Source organism: Rhyacophila brunnea, unplaced genomic scaffold (assembly GCF_057557595.1).
Source record: "Rhyacophila brunnea isolate RB1 unplaced genomic scaffold, BYU_Rbru_1.0 scaffold_13, whole genome shotgun sequence".
NCBI lineage: Eukaryota > Metazoa > Arthropoda > Insecta > Trichoptera > Rhyacophilidae > Rhyacophila > Rhyacophila brunnea.
Genome location: NW_028232785.1, coordinates 17,707,205 through 17,730,653, shown reverse-complemented (window position 1 = coordinate 17,730,653; position 23,449 = coordinate 17,707,205). Strand labels below are relative to the sequence as shown.

Sequence of the window (23,449 nt, the reverse complement as noted above, 5' to 3'; positions counted from 1 at the left end):
GGAAATTGTCCAGGATCCCGTGATTGGATTCCCTAATGTCAATACGCTTAGACGCTATGGCCCAAATACTAATAATTTGTCACATAAATACCAGTGGCCAATACTACCAACATAATGTTTGACAGACTGCATAAATGGTAAGTCTTCATAAACGACATAACATAAGTATAAAATAAAGGATAATAAGTTAGCAAGCATCTATACGAACATACGTTATATTAAGAAGGTTATACACTAGTATGTGCTTTTTTATGTACTTTAAGACTACTAAGTTGCGAGAATACATGCGAACACACATTGCATTTATAAGGTTTTTCACCGGTATGTGTCATTTTATGTATTTTAATATAACTAGATGTCGAGCTTTTATATGAACATACATTACATTTATAAGGTTTTTCCCCAGTATGTGTCATTTTATGTGTTTTAAGACTACTCGATCTCGAGCATCTATATGAGCATACATTGCATTTATAAGGTTTTTCACCAGTATGTGTCATTTTATGTATTTTAAGACTACTATGTTGCGAGCATCTATATGAACATACATTGCATTTATAAGGTTTTTCCCCAGTATGTGTAATTTTATGTGTTTTAAGACTACTAGATGTCGAGCATCTAAATGAGCATACATTGCACATATGAGGTTTTTCACCAGTATGTATAATGTTAAGTGTTATAAGAATTCTAGATGTCGCGCAGCTGTATGAACATACGTTGCATTTATAAGGTTTTTCACAAGTATGTGTCGTTTTATGTATTTTAAGACTACTCGATCTCGAGCATCTATATGAACATACATTGCATTTATAAGGCTTTTCATCAGAATGTGTTAAATTGTGTCTTTTTAAAGTACATAGGTGCGTACATCTATATGAACAAACATTGCATTTATAAGGTTTTTCACCAGTATGTGTCATTTTATGTTGATTCAGATTTCCAGATGTCGAGCAACTATATGAACATACACTGCATTTATAAAGTTTTTCGCCAGTATCTGTATTTTTATGTGCTTTGTTATTACTATGTTGCGAGAATACATTGCTTTGATTTTGATCTGCAATCTCGTTCATGTGAACAATTTTGTGAGTTTTTAGAGCACTTCTGCATCCTAACATTGCGTTACAAATGGAGCAAATAAAATTGCGTGAAAAATGGATTACTCTTCTCAGAATAAGTCGAACTTCCTTCAGAACATCTCGTTCTAAGATTTCTTTTTTAAGGTTTTGCTCATCTATCGTCACTTCTGAATACTGTATCGTTTTATCCTGGATTCCATCATCTGAAGATTGTTGACTCTCATCTGTATCGTGATACCTTGTGAAAAATCCTTTGGTAGAAACCTAAAAAACCAAAATTATTGTAATTATAAATTATCTTTTGTACTATTCCTTTTAAGATATGTGTTTAACGTCTTTGCTTTTCAGCATCTTCAGACATTACGTTACCTTATTTTGGGTGCTAACTGACATTTTGGCCTAAGATGCCTTTTTGGTGTGAAAAGATTCCATTAGCCATATCCTACCATTTACGTTCATTTCAGTGTCATCTATTGTCAAATATGAGAATTAGCAGTGTGCCGGAGTTCTATCTACATGTCTTTTTATATTCAAAATATGACCATTCCAAATTAAAAACCCTCATAGACCAAAACATGGTTAAGTGCAATTAGAACCATTTCAAAGTAAGCTAACAATTAGGCAAAGAAATGGGAGTAAAAATGACGACAAGAAATTATAATAGTATGACACGACCGTGGGCGTCGGCCATACGCTGACGCCTCTATAAACTACTTGGCGACCTAACCATATACCCCGGTCTCCTAGTCAACGAGAACAACCGACTGTATGCGCCGATCTCTTGACTACCTGAGATTAGAATTACTACGTACTTGCACTTGTAATTAATATAATGAACTATTTTATTTTCAACGAATATTAAATTAATTCACAAGATTTAAGAAATAAGAACATTCTTTATTGAATCTAGGTACATAAATTGAAAACACCTAAAGGAAATATATGACTAGAAAATGTTTTCGTGATAAATACGATGCCCTGCGAGATTTGAACCCGCACTTCTGGGATGCCTGCTCATGTGCTGTACCAATTAAGCTATATACATCACATATCATTTTGTATTCAGCAGGGTATCGTATTTGTATCAAAAAGATTTATGACTGAAATTACGTCTATTATAGGTTCACAATTGTCTCGCAATTCATAGATACAGTTTCTAGGATGAACAGGGTATATAAAATTAACTTAATATAGATTCAGAGTGTCTACCTGATTAACTGGCTTGTATTCAGAATATGAGCAACCGGGTAGAGGATCTTCATAATTGATTGAGCGTTCTGTGTCTTCCAAAAACTCGTCTTTTCCACGGGCTGAAAATCGTCCTCAAATTTAATATTGGCAGGATCTGATACTGTATTCTAAAAGAATAATAGTAGAATTAATAGCTTTAGGCATCCACATATATGGTTTAATATTGCTTAATGAATGTTGGTCGGTAGGTACCAACCGTACTAGTAAAATAAGTTTATTGTAAGAGAGTCTTGGTAGGAACAATGTCGTTGCGTTGCGTCATTACAGAAAGCCAGCATCTCGTAGCAATTTGTAGGCTGTAGCTGACCGAAAACACCGTAGATAGTATGGGAATGAAACGACTGGACTTCGGACAATTGGACGCCTCACTGTCGTAGACACGTATACAGAACATAGACGAGGTATTTTAATCAGTTCCTATTAATACCGGGAAGAAGAAGAGGGCTCACATGTATGTCGGTGGTAGAACCTCCTCCAGTATCATATCGGTTCGAGGGATGTGTGTGACGTCATTACTGACGGGGTGAATTATAACACTGAAACTTTTTGATCCAATAGCCCTGCGCAGGCTCGGTTTATTTACACTAAATTATACAGGTTAGGAATACAAGGGTTTAGCATGACTGAGATAAAGTAACATTTAAATAACAGGGACCACGCGGAGTATGTCGGTAGCCAGCGGGCACGCGGCGTTCGAATAGACAACGCTTCACTTTGCATTATTTTTCACATGGACGCGTTTGCACATTATTTAATTTCGCGGGCACTTTGATATTCATCACAATGTCTATTGATAATTAAAAATTGGTTTAGTAATTGGCTAGAAGCACGGTTGATTACGCCATTGCACGGCTGATACCGCCGCCGGCGTGACGCTCGTTTTATGTCATCACTTCGTTGTAGGTAGATTCGAACTGTCCGCAAAAACTATTTTTTCAAGGGACGCTTCCCCCTCTCGGGGTAAGGGATGAAGTTGCTTAACAAAAACTCGCACGAATTACGGTATTTTTCAGTGCGGAGTGAGCGACCGTAAATGCCCTTGGTCGTAGGCAGGTACTTCCCTTTGTGACCGTGGATACCCGAGATTCGCATCGTCGTTTTGAAAGATAATGTTTGTGTGGTAGGGCTGTGCAACCTTTTAGTTGGGGAGGTGTTTTGATATTAATGTTAAATCGTTGATCTAGAATTTGAAACTGTCACGCCGGGGCCTTCTCTTTTTTTGTCTGGTAACACTATCTACTACTTAGTAGTTTTAATTTATTTTACTCTTAAAATAATGTATTCTTTATTGCAGATTGAGAATTAATATGCCTAAGGTTTTATATAAAATAAAAAACTCTTTTTAAACTATTAAATCATAATATAATCATTTAAATATTATGATAATATTTTTTTTAAAGTACCTATAAGTACTTAATGCCTATTTATTTTCGAATTCCGTGGCGTCCAGTTGTCCGGTGCCAAATCGTCATAGACCCGATAGTATTCATTGACCTTCTAGGACGCCGAAATCTAGTTGCATTGAACAAGAGTAAAGCCAAGTAGGAATATCGGCGTCCATGGCACGTGGTGGAGCCGGTCTCATATTACCATACTACCGACACCCAAATTATTATTCTTGCCATATTGCCTATTACTAATTAGACACGATAACATCGTTCCCAATTAAAAAAGTCGGATCTGCAAAATGCTACTTTTCAGTACGAGCAATAAAAGATGTTTTTATCCATAAAATCGTTAATTAATAAAATATTCTTACCAAATTTGGCAAAAACACTTATTTTTAGGTGTTTCAAATATATATATTACAATTTTTGAGAATTACTGATAAAAACTCGAGAAAAGTCACATGCGACATTTTTAACTGGAATAAATTAAGTAATTTTGTCAGAAGTGTCAGTTATGACAATTTTAATGGGACTATGTTAAAATTAATATGTCGAATGTGTCAGTTCCGACTATTTTAACTGGAATTTGATGAAAATTTTATGTCGGATCTGTCGAATAAAGCAATTCCAAGTACTTAATTTAAGAATGTATGTATAAAATCGAAATCACAGATAGATATAAAAGTAGCTACTTACAAAAAAAAAACATAGTCATAAAATTTACATTGTAAACATATCAAATATACCTTATAATCATAAAAACTGGACATTGTTGTAGCTTAATAAAATTCCTATATATTTAAGTATTTTTTTTAACTTAAAAATCCCCAAAAACTATAGTTAGTAATAGTTAACTTTGTTTTTTGTCACTATTACTATCAATGATATCATACTGCGCTTGTATTTTTTAGAATCTTTCAATATGGGCGAGCTCCAAAGTAAAAGTAAAAGTTGTGATATTTTTCTGGAATAAGATTACTCTTACACATATCTTGCAAATCTTTATACTTATAGTAACTGACAGGAAATGAGCCATCATTAGCTTCCTTCAGATCAAATTCTCTTGAAAATCTGAAAGTGTTTCGTGTTGCACATCTAAGCACAACTATAGCTTTTACAGGTTCACTTAAATCATATTTATACTCAATCGTGTCGCATTGTTGTGCATTTACCTTTAGTTCTGTTACACGAGTCAATTACAAAAATTCACGAAGTATTTTTGTTCAATTTTTGTTTGCTAATAATGATTTAAAATCCTATAGGTACATCATTGTAAAGACTTTCTTTACTATGTATGGTTCACCTTCAGCTTTTGCCCAACGGATTAAGCAATACCTACCACTTCTCAGGAACATACAAACATTTTGCGATCACTAGCTCTTTCAATGGTTGAGTGGACGCTGTCATTCTCATTCTGAGTTTGGTCTTTTTCCATAAATCTATGAGTAATGGTGACATTGAACTCCTTGGCTGCAAGCATATAATGGGTAAATACGATGCGGTTTCTATTCTGACCACCACAATTATTGTCGGACCAAAATCGAATTCTTTTACACCGATAAATAATGCGGTTCTTTTATAATTTTGTACATACAACTTACTAGAAACCTCATTTGCTCCCCGTTTTGCAATTCCTTCGTGCCACATATAAAAAGTTCCGATTTTCATTGCCATATTATACACAGTAACATTTAAAGTTGGTAATTTTCGTTTGTAATAAAAAATAGGTACGTCATACTTCCCCATGAAGAGTCGTTAGTACTTTTTGAAAGTCAAATATAACGATTACAATACTTTTACTCTGTAAAACCTCGTTTTTATCTTCATTTTTAAGTGTGCGATGTGCCTTCCTAAGGGCTGAATGTTTTGCCTGTCTTTTTTTGTCTTCGTCTGTTGGACTGGTCTTGACCGAAAATGCATGACAAAAGCAATCTTTTTTTGGCCGGTGAAATGCTATATTGAACTTTTCACTTACAATATATCTGTATTACCCTTTGGTTAGTGACTTGTAAGAATATTTATTCAGATCAAACTACTCGCGATATAAATTGAACATTCAAGAGTTACTTAGTTTACAGTTTTTTAGAATCTTGGCGAATATAGTGCGATTCTACCAGAGGAAAACAGTTTACGTGATCGCATATGCTTTTCACCATCTCGTTATCTATCAGGTTTTTTATGGTCGTATTTACCACGTTGATCAGGCTCAATATTATTATCTCCATCATATTTCTTCCAAGCAGTGCTTACAATAGTACGTTTTCCAGATAAAATAGTATTCAGAAACATAGTCTTACAAAATATTTCTTTTTCTTATCCTCAATAGGCAGATAATAAACAAATGTATTTCGACGATCATGCTTGGTGACTTCAGTTGTTTGACGACGCTTCAGAATTTTCTCGGTATATTTTACGTCTAGAGACCAAAATTTGTGAAAAATATGTAAACGTTGCTCTTCAAAAAAAAAAATCAAACCACTTCAGTCGGCATTTTGGCATGGATTCTTCAAACATTTTTCACTAGTTTTTTTACTATTTTTAGTAAATGTAAAAATAAGACAATTATAAAATATCCACTTATTTAATTTTATAAGAATGCCAGTTAAAAATAATATTTTAGTAATATTTTACTTAACCTACCTTTCCTGTCAGAATGACCGTTGAGGTTTGAATTTTCAGTGTTCATTTCTTTCTTTTTCTTTGGGAATTTGTCACTATACTTTGAGCCTAAAGCACTCTTTAATATCCTCTGTGACCTATTGCTTGCCATGATGGATAAAAATACGGATTATAGAAACTTTTCTAAACTTTTATAAAAATATCCGTCTGTCCATTGAACATAGCAGCAACTGTCAGATTCGACGCATCTTGCTCAACCGCGCCCAGCCAACAATGTCGGTTGGTAAGAAGCGACATTGTTATTCGGACACTGTCGGTAGATCCGTCATTTTTAACTTGAGTATTTCGGAATTTTTCAAACAAACAAAAAAAACTGTGATTGTGGTACCTATAAATGTTTAAAGTGTTTAAATAACTTTTACGTAATAATCCGAAAATGACAAAAATTCAGGTCCGACTTTTTTAATTGGGACCGACGATAAGTGACTAGGTATAAAGTTATAGAGAAAAATCTATCGAAATGGACAATTTTACGTTCAACCGAAGCGCTCGATAATTTTTCAGAAATATCAATATACTTTGCAATATGATTGATTTTTTGTTGTAATATTATTTACCTAGCTCAGACAGTCAAATTAATATTTCCATAAAATGGAGCAAAAATCAGGATTTTATGAACCGGAGCTGGTTGGTAGTATTAAAAATTAGTTGGATATAAACCTGATCATTTTTTGATCAATACGACGTCATGATCAGAATTTGACTGGGCGACTCGCGGACCACCAGTTATGGAACACTGCTATACAGGATTTTGGGCTACCTATCACCAAAGCATTTGAATTACTTTACAACCCGATAGAAATTATTTACGAGACCCTAAATTTGTTGTTTTCCGAATTTCTCAACGAAAACCTCACATGAGCATAGTCAAGAATGTTACTAACAATAATGCATATTATTACGAACGACGGGTTTGGAACTGCTGTTCCACGGTTCTGATCGACTGACTCGAGACAGCCAGCACCCATAGAAAACAAATCACTCGCCTATCTACACGTACCTACACGGAACACCCAACAAATGTTTTTAAAGACTTCGCGTCCCAACGGAATTAATTATTCAAAATTGAGTTAGAAAAATCTAGTTACCTACATCACAGCTCATCAATAAATTACTGTAAATTAATATGACTATTTTTTCGGTCCCACTAATATAATTATCTCTAATATAATTAATCCACTAATATAATTAATCTCATATCGATATCACTATCTCTTCACCAAACACAACACACAAAATTGCTAACTGGACAGTAGAAGACCAACACAACCCCATCTCAGACCACAACCCAATCACCTTTACTTGGAACAATACAATTAGCGTACTCTCACCCATGACCGACTCAACACGCATTTTTATAACAAATGAAAAAACCGACTGGAAAAAAATAAATGAATTGACAAGGGAAAACATGGCCGAGTTTAACATAGATAAACAGTTCCTTGAAAACATACATACAACTCCTGAACTCGACACTGCAGTGGAAACGGTCACCTCGGCAATCTCTATCGCATGCCATAAAATACTCCCACAAAAAACGCAACATAATATCAGGAAAAATCCAATCTGGTGGAACGCCGAATTAACAAAAATGAAAAGAATAACTCTCAGATCAAAACGGAAATTACAGAACTCAAGTGACATCATGCGACCACAAAAGCTCACTGACTATATCGACAAAAGAGAAGCATACAAAACAGCCATTGAGGAAGCAAAAATTAAAAGCGCTAAATTATTTTATGAATCTCAGACGCCAATGACAGCATGGTCTTCGCTATACAAAATAACAAAAAAAACTAATGCCAGCAATATTCAATCGACACTTACTACAGAGGGAGTAAAGCACTCATCCGCAAAAGACTCTGCAAAAGCCCTAATGGAAAAATTCTTTCCATACGATGATCCAACAACAGATACACCGATTCAACACTACATCAGACAACCATATTCCGGGCGGAGAGGATGATATCCAATTCACACTTACTGAGATCCTATCCGCCTTACAGAACATGACTCCAAAAAAGGCACCTGGACACGACAATCTCACATTAGATATCTGCCAAAATTTCGCAAAAAACTTCCCTGAAGAAATTCTACTACTATACAATAAATGTCTGACACTCGTTCACTTCCCGAAATCCTGGAAAATAGCGATCATTAAGGCCGTTCCTAAGCCTGGGAAAGATGCTATGGACACAAAATCGTACAGGCCTATCGGCCTCCTTCCCGTTTTCGGAAAAGTGCTAGAAAAACTAGCAATTCAGAGAGTGCACTGGCATCTTACAAAAAACAACAAATTGAGCACTAAACAGTTTGGCTTTACCCCTCAAACATCAACAGAACACGCACTAAACAAAGCCGTACACATAATCTCAACGCATCTCGAATTGAAAGAATCACGCATAGCAATTTCCCTAGACATTCAAGGTGCATTTGATAACGCATGGTGGCCACACATAAAAAACGCCCTTGCAATCAAGTCAACACCGCCTAACTTGTACAAACTGTTTTGCAGTTATCTACAAGATAGGGAAGTAAAACTAAAGTATGCAGACGAAGAAATAAAACAAGACCAAACCCAAGGTTGCATCCAAGGCTCAACTTGTGGCCCAACACTATGGAATATCGCCTTAGACAGTCTATTAACAATACTCTTACCCCACAATACACACATACAAGCCTTTGCTGACGATGTGTTAATATTGATAGCAGCAAAAGACACCGACGAACTGGAATTAAAAACCAATAGCGTGCTTCAAAAAGTAAACTCATGGGGTGAAGACGTAAAACTAACCTTCTCAGATAATAAGACAAATATAATGTTTATCAACAAAAGGAAAATACGAACACCAGAAATCCAGTGGAAAGGAAAACCGAAAGAGTTGGTCGATTCCTTTAAAATTCTTGGCATAATACTAGACAGGCACATCAATTGGGCGAAACACGTCGACTACATATGTAAGAAAGCAGCTCAAATGGGAAAATTCTTTTTAAAAACAGCAAGAGCCACTTGGGGGGCGTCTCCTGAAGTTTTAAAAATTATATATCATGGAGCTGTGGAGCCAACCTTAACTTACGCGGCATCGGTCTGGAATAAAGCAACTCACAGAAAGTCGATCCAAAAAAGACTGAATTCCGCGCAAAGACCTTTCGCAATATCAATTTGCAAGGGATATCGCACAATATCGCTAACGTCAGCACAAGCCCTGGCAGGAATAGCGCCAATAGATATAAAAATACAAGAACTTACAGGAATATACCAAGTTAAAACAAGCCACATACTTCCCCGACACTTACCTACAGACAGAACATACGAAAACAAAATACACTACACACAACTTCCACATCCTGGCAACAGACATCTAGAAAATATAGAATACATAGGAACAGTTGACGAAGACACTAAAACAAAATACCACATCACAGGATTGGAGATCTACACAGATGGCAGTCTAATCGATAACAAAGTAGGGGCAGCTTTTGTAGCCTACGAAAATGGAACATTAATAACACCCCGAAAATTTAAGCTCGAAAGCTACTGCACTGTTTTCCAAGCAGAAATATTTGCTATCAGAGAATCTCTCGAGTGGACACTCAAAAGATTAAAGTTACACAGACACGACTATGTAAACATATTCTCAGATAGCCAATCCAGTTTGGTAGCTCTTCAAAACCCATCATCGACACACCCACTTGTAAGAGACATTTTAACACTGTCAACACAGCTTCGAATGATAGGAACAAACCCCAGATTCTTCTGGATAAGAAGTCACACAGGGATAGCCGAAAACGAGGAAGCTGATAAATACGCTAAACAAGCCACAACAGACAAAAGACCTTTAACCTATACACACTTCCCTCTGAGTTACGCAAAACAAAAACTAAACGAAGATACCATAGAGCTATGGAACCACAGATACACAACATCCGCCACAGGATCAATAACGCAGAAATTTATTCCAAACATAAACTGTGCCATCACTCTTGCCGGGAACTTAAAAATATCACACGAACTCACACAGATACTAACAGGCCACGGATCGGTGCGAGCTTATCTAAAAAGATTTAAATTGAGGGATGACGACTGTTGTCCATGTGACGGCAACACATCTCAAACTGTGTGGCATGTCATCAACGACTGCCCTATACTAGAAAGGGAGCGATGGACTCTCAGGACTCGATGTAGACAACATAATCACGAAATTGACCTCCAAAAGCCTCACGAAGCACTAAGCAATAGAACAACACAAGAACACTACACAAAATATTTAATCCTGGCCATAAAGAAAATTAAAGATATAAATGGAGGCACCTAATTAGCCCCACATCAATGCAACTAACCCACCCAACCACCTTGTACGAAAAAGCAAGGGTATGGTTATTATTAAAAAAAAATAAAAATATAATTATGTTATTTAATTTTGTGGTGCACTGCCATAAATCTCTTTTAATTCCGAATACGAGAACCTAGATAGTTTCGTGTCTCTTTATCAAACTCATTCTTGATGTTACTGGCTGAAAATCATTCATAGAATAGATACCTATTTGACAGATACGTTTCAAGGCATTCGAAATAAATAACATTTGTTAAAAAATAGTGATTGTCAGATTATATCCGTAAGTGTTTTATCGTTTTCACGGAGATTTAATTCTGTTTCCGTTCTGAAAATACTTATAAAAACTATGTAAGATTGGTTGAATTTCTTGAACTGGAGATTCCTTCAGAGCCAATATACACAACGAAATCCAATCATAAGAACCTATAGCATATTTTAAAGCAGATGCAAACCGTGTTGCGATAGCGCATGCGCACAAAAACACATGACGCATATGCCTAAGGCCCCCCCCGGCCAGGATGATTGATGGACCCCCTACCTATCGCCAAAGTTAAGGGCAGTATGATGATCTACAGTGGTATTCCCTAAATCATATTCATGTTTTGCATGGTCAAATTAAGGGCATTTTAAGTAATTTTAGCGAATTTTTGTATATTTAAATAAATCCACTTGATATATTATATGGAGTTGTCGACAATCGCCATCATATTATGAAACTGTTCTTGATATTTTTGTGGTAGTCAAGAACCCAAGTATCTAACATGCGAACCGTCGCCATACTTAATAAATAGTCCGGAAACATACCATTAATAATTAAAATAAAATTCCACACGACGTGAAATATCGTACTTTTTTCCTATTGAATCAAATTTGTGGTTCGTATATCGTTCTTAACTAGTCGCCGCCGCCCCCCCCCCCAAGGCGCGGGCCCTCGGGCTAGAGCCCTGTCAGCCCCTCTCCCTTATGGAGGCCATGACATGACGTACCAATGTACCGTTAAGGGGGAACGTGCGCCGCGTAGGTCAAAATGGGGCTACTATGCTATTTTAAAAGCATGAACCTGGACATTCCTTAAACGTTGTAGATAATCTATTTATATAAATTTAAAGCCTTATTATCCTTTATATTTATTTTAAACATTAATGATGACTGCATAAAGAATTTTTATTGCATAAAATGGTATTATTTTAAACCTCTCGCTCTAATGATTAACAATATAGTTATATTTCAGTACATCCATGTGCAGTGGGGTTAAGATTTAATTTTTAAACGCATTTACAAAATCATTAATAAACTTAATGTTAACATTATATAGCGACATATTAACAATAAAAAAATATATTTTATAATCTTTGTGATCCCAAATTTGACAAGAATTAGGGATTTTATTATTCAAAAAATTGGCACGATTAATACATTTGAAGATAGTTCTAAAGATAATGATTGTAAGCGATGTCTTTGACCATTCAAATGTGATGAACAAATTCTATTTTTCAAAATTGTGGTATTTTAGACGTACTATACTTTTTCAATAGTACTGAATCAAAGTGTACTATAATTATAGTTCGGTTGGCAACACTGCGCTCACTGACAGATGACGCGACGGCAGTTGGTCACAGGACTCATACAACGCCTTGAAATAGAGTAGGTTGACAGACGCATCGTTTTATATCGATCATTTTGGCAAAACAAGCGGAAAATTATTAAATATCCGATTTGAAAATCTAACCTGAAAAGTGGATACGTCGTCCTCTTGCTTAATTCCTTGGTTTACCGAACAGTTTGAATATAATGTTCGTACGTCAGGCAAGTCTGCATCATGCGAGATTATGTTGAACTCATCAGGCTCACGTTTTATGTCCATTTTTGTGTATTTGTTTAATTAATTTAACAACGTTAATCGACAGTCTCCGCGTGTGTCGCATAGACAATAATTTGAAATTTCGTTGACAGTATTGCCATTTAAGATATTTTTATTTTATCGGAGGTCTATTTACCTGGATCACTCAAAGTGAAAACTCCAACTTTTTTGTGCACACACAAAGTCCATTTCCAGTATAAGTAAAAAATCTTAGGCGATACACGCTACGCTAGCAAATTTTGAATAATTAGAAATGCGAAATAAATTGTGTAAACTTACTTATTATGAAGTATAAGAGCGGAATGCAGAAACATTTGTCATAACTAAAATTTCCTTAGCAGAAAACACTATGCAGAAACACTGTCCTTAGTTAAGATCATTTCTATTGAAAATAATACCATATTTAAAAATTCTCGTTAGGTAAATTAGGTAAATTATTTTATAATTGTTAAACGATGACAAAAATATGACAACTGCATTTTATAAATGCAATAACCATAAATACATATTAATATTTAATTATAATACTCTTATGTTTCCGTTATAAGTCATTATACGTGATTCCACAGGCACCACAAGATTTTTTTTAACATGGTAACACTAGCGTCTAGTGTCATTCTTCATCTGGTATTTTGTATTTCTGCGGGCTGGCGTATAAAAATAAAATAATATTCTGCAAGTACATTCCAAACGAATTAACACTATCAATATCCATATTGAGATACATTGTTAAATGAATTTGTGTGTTATAGACATGCGAATTTATTTTGACAGCAGCTGTCAGTGGTAAATGGTAGTACAGAAGGGGGCGTGTTCATAACAAAAGTAGTCTATGGTTAAGGATTCCTTAACTCTATACTCAGGATTGTCTATAGTTAAGTCATGCTTTTCGGCGACTTATCCTTAGGAACGAAATCTTAGATTGTGCATTCCGCTCTAAGAGCATCCTTAATCCTAATCACACACATGCATACACATATACCACTTCACAGGCCCTATAAATGCATTTAAGTTTGTCGTGAATAGGGGTGTCACAAAAGTTTTACCACGATAGAATATTGATATTTTATTTACAACAAATTAAATAATATGCACAAATATCACTTTCGTAATGTACCAGATGTTCAGAAATAGATTATTAATTATACATAAACAGTTTTTATACAAATATTTAGAAATTGATTTTTGTGTGATATACTTCAAAACACGGCACTACACACAAAGGTACATTACATTGCTTACAAATAAATTTTGTATTTTGTCTTTTCTTTGAAGCAGAACACACAGCACATCGTCGTCTACTAATTTCGGGTGTACTATTTGGGTTGGTGGGTGTAGTGAGTGGCAATGTGTCGATAAAATGTGTATTTGCCCCTATCCGAGATGGTAACGCCACCGTATTTCGTTTACGGGATTTTAATTTCTTGTGCTTGTCAAGCAATTGCTTGACAACTTTACTTTCAAAGCAAAGTCTCCTAATGACATTCATCTTCCGGTCGTTACCATATACATAGCATGGGCATTAAACATGGAAAGGTCGATTAAATGCATAAATAATTTTTTGTACCATTTCATAGATTTTCTTGTCGATTTCACAAATGATATCATCATGTCGCTTCTATCAACCTTCCCCATGTGCTTACTATATTCCACCGCTGTGATTGGTTTCATTTTAGGCTGGCCTGTTCGGTAGTTTTTTTTTTCAGGTTTCGACAAACTCTGGAGTCTGGATTGTAGATAACATGGTCACATCTCTTTTATCCTTCCAAGTTTGTGCCATCATGGTTGTTGTATGAAAAGCAGTCGTTTCACCTTGCTTCAATTTTTTGTCAAACTTGGGCATCCCAATTCGATTTTTGCGAACAGTTCCAACTGCATTTGTACGCTTTTCGTGCAGAGCTTGGAATAACTTGGGACTGGTGTACCAGTTATCTACATACAGTGTGTGGCCAGCCTCTAAATATGGTGAAAGAAGTGACATGACAACATTTGCGCCGACTCCCATGTCTGTTAGGGTGCAATACTCTGTGGTGGCTCCAGTGTATACTATAAAATTTAAAACAAAGCCAGTTTTACAGTCACACATGACAAATAATTTATCCCAAAACGGCTCGCTTTGGAGGGAATGAATTGTCGGAAAATAAGACGTCCCTTGAATAATAAGAGGCTCTCATCTATACATATATTCTGATATGGATAAAAGCTAGTTGAGAATTTATTTTTGAACATATCTAAAACGGGTTTTATTTTGGCAAGGCGATCGACAGTGGTTCCATCATTATCAGAAAAATGTAGCATTACGTAATATTAATTGAAAGCGGTCTCGTGATATGGTGTCTGAGTAAATAGGCAAATGTAGAAGCGGGTTGGCTGACCAGTGAGAGTCTATACTCTTCCTCGAATTTAGGGGAAACAATAAAAAAACTGCCAAAAAAAACATACAACTCATCAACATTAGTATCAACCCAATGTTTTAACCGCTCTGATAAATTGGGTTGTTTCTCTACAATTACTAAGTATTGCATATTTGTTTTTGATACCACGTATGACATAATTTCTTCATCAACAAAAAATTTAAAATGGTCCGATTCATCATTTTCATCACTCAGGTCCAATTTCGATCCAGATGGGAAATCATCAAACGGATGTATTTTCGGGCTGAAGTCTCCATCTTCCCAAGTAAAAACGTCGCCAGTGGATTGTTCAAAAGTGGATTGTTCAATTTCAGTATCACTTTCTTCCGAACCAAACACATCGTCGTCTGAATCGAACATCAAAACATCTTCGTCCAAATATTCGACTTCTGAGTATTCACTGTCACTATCCATCTTAGTGTAAAAGAATAATAAAAATATAGAAACTTGATATTATAGATATCACAACAAATGTGTTAACTATGATTATATTACAAACAAAAATACGAAACTCGCGCGCAATAAATGTTGTCGTTTCACGAACAAAATCCAGGAGGGACTGAAATACTGAATATTATATAAAATAAAATCTGATTTCTTAACATCTGGTATACATAAAATTGGTAGAAATTTTATATTATCCAAAGATATCTACACGTAGGAAAGAGATGGGAATGAAATCGTAATAAAAAATATGTATAATAAATACCCTTGACAATATACAGCTCTGAAAACCCTACTCATATAACACCTATCTTTATAGTTCATACAAACAAAGTGCTATATGTATTGGGAGAAATACATGTGCAATCGAAATAAAAGGTCACACACACGCACGCAAATAAAACCATTAAACTCATTTGTCGCCATTTTGTCAATAAATTTGAATGTCACATATATTATGAAATTCTAAATAATACATGAACAGATGTTACTTTTTCGTTTTTGATGACCCTGTCACCATCTGTCGGGTTTTACTGAAAATACTCCGAAGTTGTACAGATTTTGTGAACTTTATGGTAGTATATCAATTCATAGAGAGATGTCGCAATATTATTATTATTCAGATTTAAATAAAACAGTGTTTTCTGTGGAGAAAACGTAGCGTCTCGGCGGCGAGTCTCTAGCTTTGCGGGTGCGTCACCTTGCGACCCGCCGGCGAGTCAGTAGCAAAGAAATGGTTTTAAGGGGCTTCTTCTATCTTCAATTTGGGTAACCCAGCTAAATGCTGGATACTTGTGTCACTAAATTTGGTTTTTTTTTTAAATTTTAATAATTGTAAACACTTGTGCGTCACTAGGTAGTGAACGTTAGTGCACGATTTTGTTTTGCTTTTTTAAATTTTAATAATTGTAAACACTTGTGCGTCACTAGGTAGTGAACGTTAGTGCACGATTTTGTTTTGCTTTTTCATTTTTATTCAGCACGCTATTTGATTTTTATGTTTGTATGCAAAACCTGACTGCGTTTGTTTATATTTTTCATATGAAATGTTTTGTCGCATAGCTAGAGTGCGCGTCTCGGCATACTTTTTAAGAAAATTTGAGATATTTGATATGAAATAATATTTGATGAACGTTAAGTAGTAGAACCATTCAACAAACTTTTAAAACTTTTTATTAGGTGATTAATTATTTGTCTATTATTGGCTTTCGTTTGTGGACGTGTTTTTTTAGGTCCATTTACCTGGATCACCCAATGTTAAAACTCCAACATTTTTTGGGTGCATTTGTTTGTGCATCGTTAGTGCACGTTTGTGCACGATTTTTTTTCGTTTGTGCACATATAATAACAGAAAAATTCCAATTTCAAATTGGGTGTTCCAGCTAAACGTTTGGTCTCTATTGACATGATACTTGAACCAATAAATTAGCTTAAAATTTTTTTTTGTAAAATGCATCTGATTAGGTATATTTACGTCAACTTTAAACACGATTTTTTTAATTTTTATCTCTTATGTTAAGCTAGTAATTTGATTTTGAGCGGAGGCCAAGTTTTAAAAACAAACATTTTTTTTCCACATTTTTTAATTATACACCTTTGAGTAATTTAATTACATGATTTTTCATGAAGTTTTTATTGTTTTTTCATTTAAATTACGCGAAAAATTCGCATTTTTCCATTTTCACTTAGTAACCCGTCAAAATGTCCCGAACAAAAACAACCGCATCCGTTTGGAACATCCAGTCAAAAGAGTCTCAGCAAAATAGCCAAAACGGTGTAAGCCTCACTAAATATGTCGGCTTATACTAGACTACCTCAAAATTGACAATTTGATTACACAAAAGTGTCGAAATTACAAAATCATTCAACTTTCTTAACATTTATCTATTTATTTATGATTTTGAATGGATCAATGTCAGTTTCATAAGGAAAAATGCATTAAATTATATAATTATACTTACCTACTGTTTTTTAAAATGATCTGTAATAAAAATAAATACCGTTAAGTTATTAGAATACAATTAGGTATGCATACTTTTGAAAAATGCAATAGGTATGTTTTTATGCAACGATATTTTCTTCAAAAGATAATATTGGAATGACATTTATATTTTTTTTATATAAAGGGGTTAACTTGCAGGCACTTAACTCTTTCTAATAATATTTGCATCTTCTTTTTCTCTGTTTCTCCAGGTGGTGCAACGTATGCTTGTAGTTCTGGTAGGTGTTATGTTAGGAGAGAAGTGTTAGTCACTTCATATTATGCTATTCAGAATCGATATCAAATAAAGTTTTGTAGGTTCTTTAAAAAGTTATTGCCTCTGACGGCTTCGACAATTGTTTCACGCAAATCGTTTTCTTTTGAATGTGTGTGTTTATTAGTTCTTAAACAACGTACCTACTTACATGTATGTTTACATTTATATTTAAACTCATCACGAGTATGAGTTTTTAAATGACATATTTGTTTAGGTACTACTTTCAAAATAAAATTCATCACACGCAAATGGTTTTTCTCCTGTTTCGTTTTATGAGCGTTAAGATAATTTTGTGCCGAGCCTCCGTATAAGTAGTCAATTTATTTAAAAGGTTATTCACCATTTTGTATCTTTACATATGTTTGAAGATTACTCCGTCGCGAGCATCCAAATGAACATACATTGCATTTATAAAATTTTCACGAGTATGTTCTATATAATATGTACATATTAATTTCATGTATTCTTAGACAACAAAGTCGTACGCATTTATATGAATATACATCGAATTTTAAAGGTTTGTCACCAGAATTTGTCATTTGTTAGTTTTTAAGATGACTAAGTTGCGAGCATCTATATGAACATACATTGCATTTATAAGGTTTTTACCATCCACCAAAAATGGCCGCGCGGCTTAAGCGTTGGTATATTGCGTCAAGTGTCCCTAGTTCCAATCCTCGGTCCGGCAAGAACGCATATTATTCGCGAAAATCTATATGATTATACATTGCATTTGTTAGATTTTTCATCGGAATGTGTCATTTTGTGTCTTTTAAAACTTTAATTTGCGAGCATCTATATGAACATAAATCGCATTCGTTAGTGTGTTCAGTATTGTCATTCCACATGTTTTAAGACTACTAGGTTTTTTAAATGACATATTTGATTACATTTCAAAGTCATCACTCATTACACACAACTGGTTTTTCTCCTGAACGTGTAAGTTTATGAGTTCTTAAACAACGTATTCGATACGATGCTGCCAAAAGTTGGTAAGTTGATAGTTTAGGTATTTTGAGTTTACCACGGATAAGATGTGTATAATTATATACGTTTGCCATATAAAAATATCAAGTTCATCCGATTTTTAAAACATAGTTTCTTTAGCAGCTATTCATTATGTTAAAAATACGTAACTCTTGATCGTTGAATTTACCAACATCAGAAGACTGTAAAGATGTTTACAGTTTTAATTTAGATAAGAATCTAATTAATGAAACGCAGTGGTAAAATCTTTGTAATACTATAACCTAACAGTTTTATTATTTTTCAATAGTTGAGCTAAAATAAATAATATAGGACTTCCGAAATAAGTTTGTAAATATTATGGTAAAATGGCATAGACATTACATTATTTTCAACAGAAGGTATATGGAAGAATTATCAGAAACATATTCAAATAACATGAACTTATTCAATGAAAGAACTTATGAACTTACACATTCAGGAGAAAAACCATTTGCGTGTGATGAATGTGATTTCCAATATAATCAAATATGTAATTTAAAAATACCCGGTAAAGTTAAAACATATGGAATAGCAATACTGATAAAAACCTTATAAATGCGATGAAAGTTCATATAGATGCTCGCAAATTAGTTGTCTTCGATTCCCTTCTTGGTTGTATACTCATGGCTGAGGATCTTGACCACTGTTAAATTTTGTTATCCTTTGAGCGACTAAGACTTTCAAGCCTTCTCGATCTTCAGTTTCTCGCAGAGCAGAATGAATGGTGCCATCAATACTCGTAAAAAACATGAAATAACACATTGTGACGAAGAACCCAAATGTGATCAGTGTACATATAGATGCTCGCTAGTTTAAAAATACATAAGATGACAAAAAAAGTGTTCAAAAACCTTATAAATGCAAGATATGGTTATAAAGATGCTCGCAACCAAGAAACCTTAAAATTTATAAAATAAAACATAACGGGGCACACCCTCATAAATGATCCCATAAGGGATTTGGGATTATAATATCTTATAAGTAATGGACATGTTCGAAAACAATATGTGTCATAATATGTAGGTATTTAAAGACTACCACGTCGCGAGAATCTATTAGAACATACATTGAATTTCTAAAATTTTTAATCAGAATGTGACATTGTATGACTTTTACAACATTAATTCGCGAGCATCTATATAAACACAAATCGCATTTATGAGGGTGTGCCCCGTTATGTTTTATTTTATAGATTTAAGGTTTCTAGGTTGCGAGCATCTTTATGAACATATATTGCATTTATAAGGTTTTTGAACACATTTTTTTGTCATCTAATTTATTTTTAAACTAGCGAGCATCTATATGTCCACTGATCACATTTAGGTTTTTCGTCACAATGTGTTATTTCATGTTTTTTACGAGTATTGCAGGCATCATTCATTGCGCTCTGCGAGAAGCGGAAGGTCGAGACGGCTTAAAAGTGTTCGTCGCTCAAAGGATGACAAAATTTAAAATTGGTCAAGATCCTCAGCCATGAGTATACAACCAAGAAGAGAGGAGAAAACAACTAATTTGCGAGCATCTATATGAACATTCATCACATTTATAAAGTTTTTCATTAGAATATGGCTTTTGTTTGTCTTCTAAAATATTAATTCGCGAGCATCTATATGTCCACAAATCGCATTAATGAGGGTGTCCCCCGTTATGTTTCATTTTAGAGATTTTAATGTTTCTAAGTTGCGAGCATCTTTATAAACAATAATTGCATTTTTAAGGTTTTTCAATACTATTTATTATCACTTTTGTCTTTTTAAATTACTATGTTGCGAGCAGCTATATGTGCACTGATTAAATTTAGGTTCTTCGAAAGAATTTGTCATATCATGTTTTTTACGATTACTGCGGCCACCATTTATTCTGCTTTGCGAGAAACTGAAGATCGAGAAGGCTTGTAAGTCTTAGTCGCTCAAAGGATATCAAAATTTAACAGTGGTCAAGATCCTCAGCCATGAGTATACAACCAAGGAGAGAGGAGAAGACAACTAATTTGCGAGCATCTATATGAACTTTCATCGCATTTATAAAGTTTTTATCAGTATTTCCATTTCATATGTTTTAAGCTCACTAGGTATTTTTAAATTACATATTTGATTATATTGGAAATCACATTCATCACACGCAAATGGTTTTTCTCCTGAATGTGTAAGTTCATAAGTTCTTTCATTGAATAAGTTCATGTTATTTGAATATGTTTCTGATAATTCTTCCATATACCTTCTGTTGAAAATAATGTAATTTCTATGCCATTTTACCATAATATTTACAAAATTATTTCGGAAGTCCTTTATTATTTTAGCTCAACTATTGAAAAATAATAAAAATGTTAGGTTATAGTATTACAAAGATTTTACCACTGCGTTTCATTAATTAGATTCTTATCTAAATTAAAACTGTAAACATCTTTACAGTCTTCTGATGTTGGTAAATTGAACGATCAAGGGTTACGTAGGTATTTTTAACATAATGAATAGCTGCTAAAGAAACTATGTTTTAAAAATCGGATGAACTTGATATTTTTATATGGCAAACGTATATAAATATAGACATTGACACGGCCCCAAAATGTAGGCCCTCAGCCGGCATTTTTCCTTAATAAATTAGTGACGTCACAACTTTTCGATCCGATCGTGAATGTCGATTTTACTTGAAAAATACGTGCCCAATCTCTAAACAAAGCTATAGTTATTGTGTATTGAGTCCCGTAGTACAGTCTGAGAGACATATAGCCCCTCAGAATGAACTACGGATGAATTTTTTTTTCAAGGAGACCAAAAATGGTCTTATAAGGTGGAATGTAAGTAATTGAAATGTATAGGATTAAGGTTAAAAATAGATAATAAATTGTAAACGACTTATGAGATATCATTTGCTAAACATTGTAAATAAATGTCCATTTCTATTTAATCTGATTTTGAATTATATAAAAATAAATTTTATTTTTCTAAATTATGTCGCGATGTTTTCGCCGCGGCCAAAGTCAAATGCCTTAAATAAATAAATTATGATATCAAATATTGTCGTAATTAAAATCTAATGATTACGTTTTGTAAGTACTGATTACGCACACTCAATTTAAATAATAAATTAATATTTCGAATCGTATTAAAAAGGGTACCAATTTAAGTACCTACTTTTGTAAAAGTTAAATGAAGGAATTTCGAAAATGGAAATTCTGATAATGTAAGTCTAAGAGCTCGGTTGCTCTCTTAATTTACGAATAAAAATTATTCTTTAGATCTGTCAATTAACCTCGACAGGTCAATATTAAATTACCCAAAATAGGTAATTTTCAAACTCAATAAATGAAGACTTGTCATAGAAATTTTGATTGAAACTAATGTTATACCTTTAAGTTGAAGTGTTCTATAAATATAATTGAATAAATTTTAATCGCAACCCTTTCCGGCTATCCGTAATTAGCCCGCAAAAGTTCTGCATAAAAGAAACGGACAACTGCGATTTCCGTCAGTCTTATTATATCTGCGCTCTTGGACGGTGATTTGACTCCCGCCTCTGTTGCGTATTATTTTTAGCGAAAATATTTTCATTTTTCCTTTCCGTTAGCTCGATAAACGAACTGACAGATATTTGGACAATTTGTGTCAAAAGCCCTATAAGGACTTTCACGATTGTTATTAAACTTGTACCGCCTATAGGTATTAATTAATTATATATTTTTATTCTATTGAATGATCATAATTTTCCGGAAAAGCCGGGAAATAAACAGCTTTTCTATGATTGGTCCGAAACTTTGGCCATTAGCTCTGTGGAGGAGGTAGAACGATCTCCTATTGGTCCATATTTCGAATGACGTCAAAATCTCGGGTTTTTCCCGCTGTGAGTCTATATAACGGTCTGCATTTTATGTACCGTCAGTCGTCGGTTTTTCAGTATTCCCGGAAGGTTGTGCCCGGAGGCGATCCGAATTCACTTAGTTTTGGATATTTCTCCGATATTCATTCGGGAGATATTTCGGTCGCGTCGTAGTCTGACGTCACGGCGGATGACGTGTGTGATTCGAGTTGTCAATCGATAACGTAATAATACTGCGTCGTATTATCGTTAGCGAGGTTATCTCCGCGATATATTTTTTTTTGAAAGAGCATAGCTCCTTAAAGTTTACGATCGGCGACTCTTAGTTATAAGTGTGTAATCGTACATTAATTAAACATAAAATAATTATAATTGATTAACTTTATTTAATAATTAATTTAAATAAGAGTATAAAATAATTATGTAATTATTCGAAATTAAACTAAAGTGTATAATTCGCGATTATAATTAATTAAGAAAAGAAATTAAATTTGTTATCGAGAATAATTTAATAAATAATTTGAATTGAATTACCAAAAGGAGTTTTCCTTTTTATTTTGAAAAACAACCAACGAAACATTTCGTGAAAAACATCTAATACTAAGGGAAGTGACAGATAGTCAGCTGTCTTTGACGCTTACGTAAATATTTACGAAAATAAGTTCGATCTGAAAGACAATCGGATAATTAATGATCTAGGTGCTAACCTATCACTAGGTAGTGGTCCTAAATAATATAAAGTTAAATAATAATGATCAAGTGTATTCCAAAAGTGTCAATCGAGAACTTTAGTTGATCAACCTCTCCCCGAATAGTATCGAGCTAGCCAAACAAAGGTTCTTAATCGGTCCGAGGGCAGGACTGGTTGTAGATAAAGTACCTTTGAGACTATTCCCGGACCGGGGTGAACGTCA

At 34.2% G+C, this 23,449-nt stretch overlaps 1 protein-coding gene across 1 annotated transcript; it reads right to left on the bottom strand.

Annotated features, from left to right (window-relative positions):
- Positions 1 to 1,240: 1,240 nt before the first annotated feature.
- On the bottom strand, positions 1,241 to 12,603 carry LOC147076729 (uncharacterized). The gene is made up of 3 exons (XM_085940917.1): positions 12,464 to 12,603; positions 2,289 to 2,437; positions 1,241 to 1,343 (listed from the first exon to the last, which is right to left on the bottom strand). Exons 1-3 carry the CDS (start codon positions 12,596 to 12,598, stop codon positions 1,241 to 1,243), a joined length of 387 nt encoding a protein of 128 aa, XP_085797043.1. The 5' UTR covers positions 12,599 to 12,603.
- Positions 12,604 to 23,449: the final 10,846 nt, after the last annotated feature.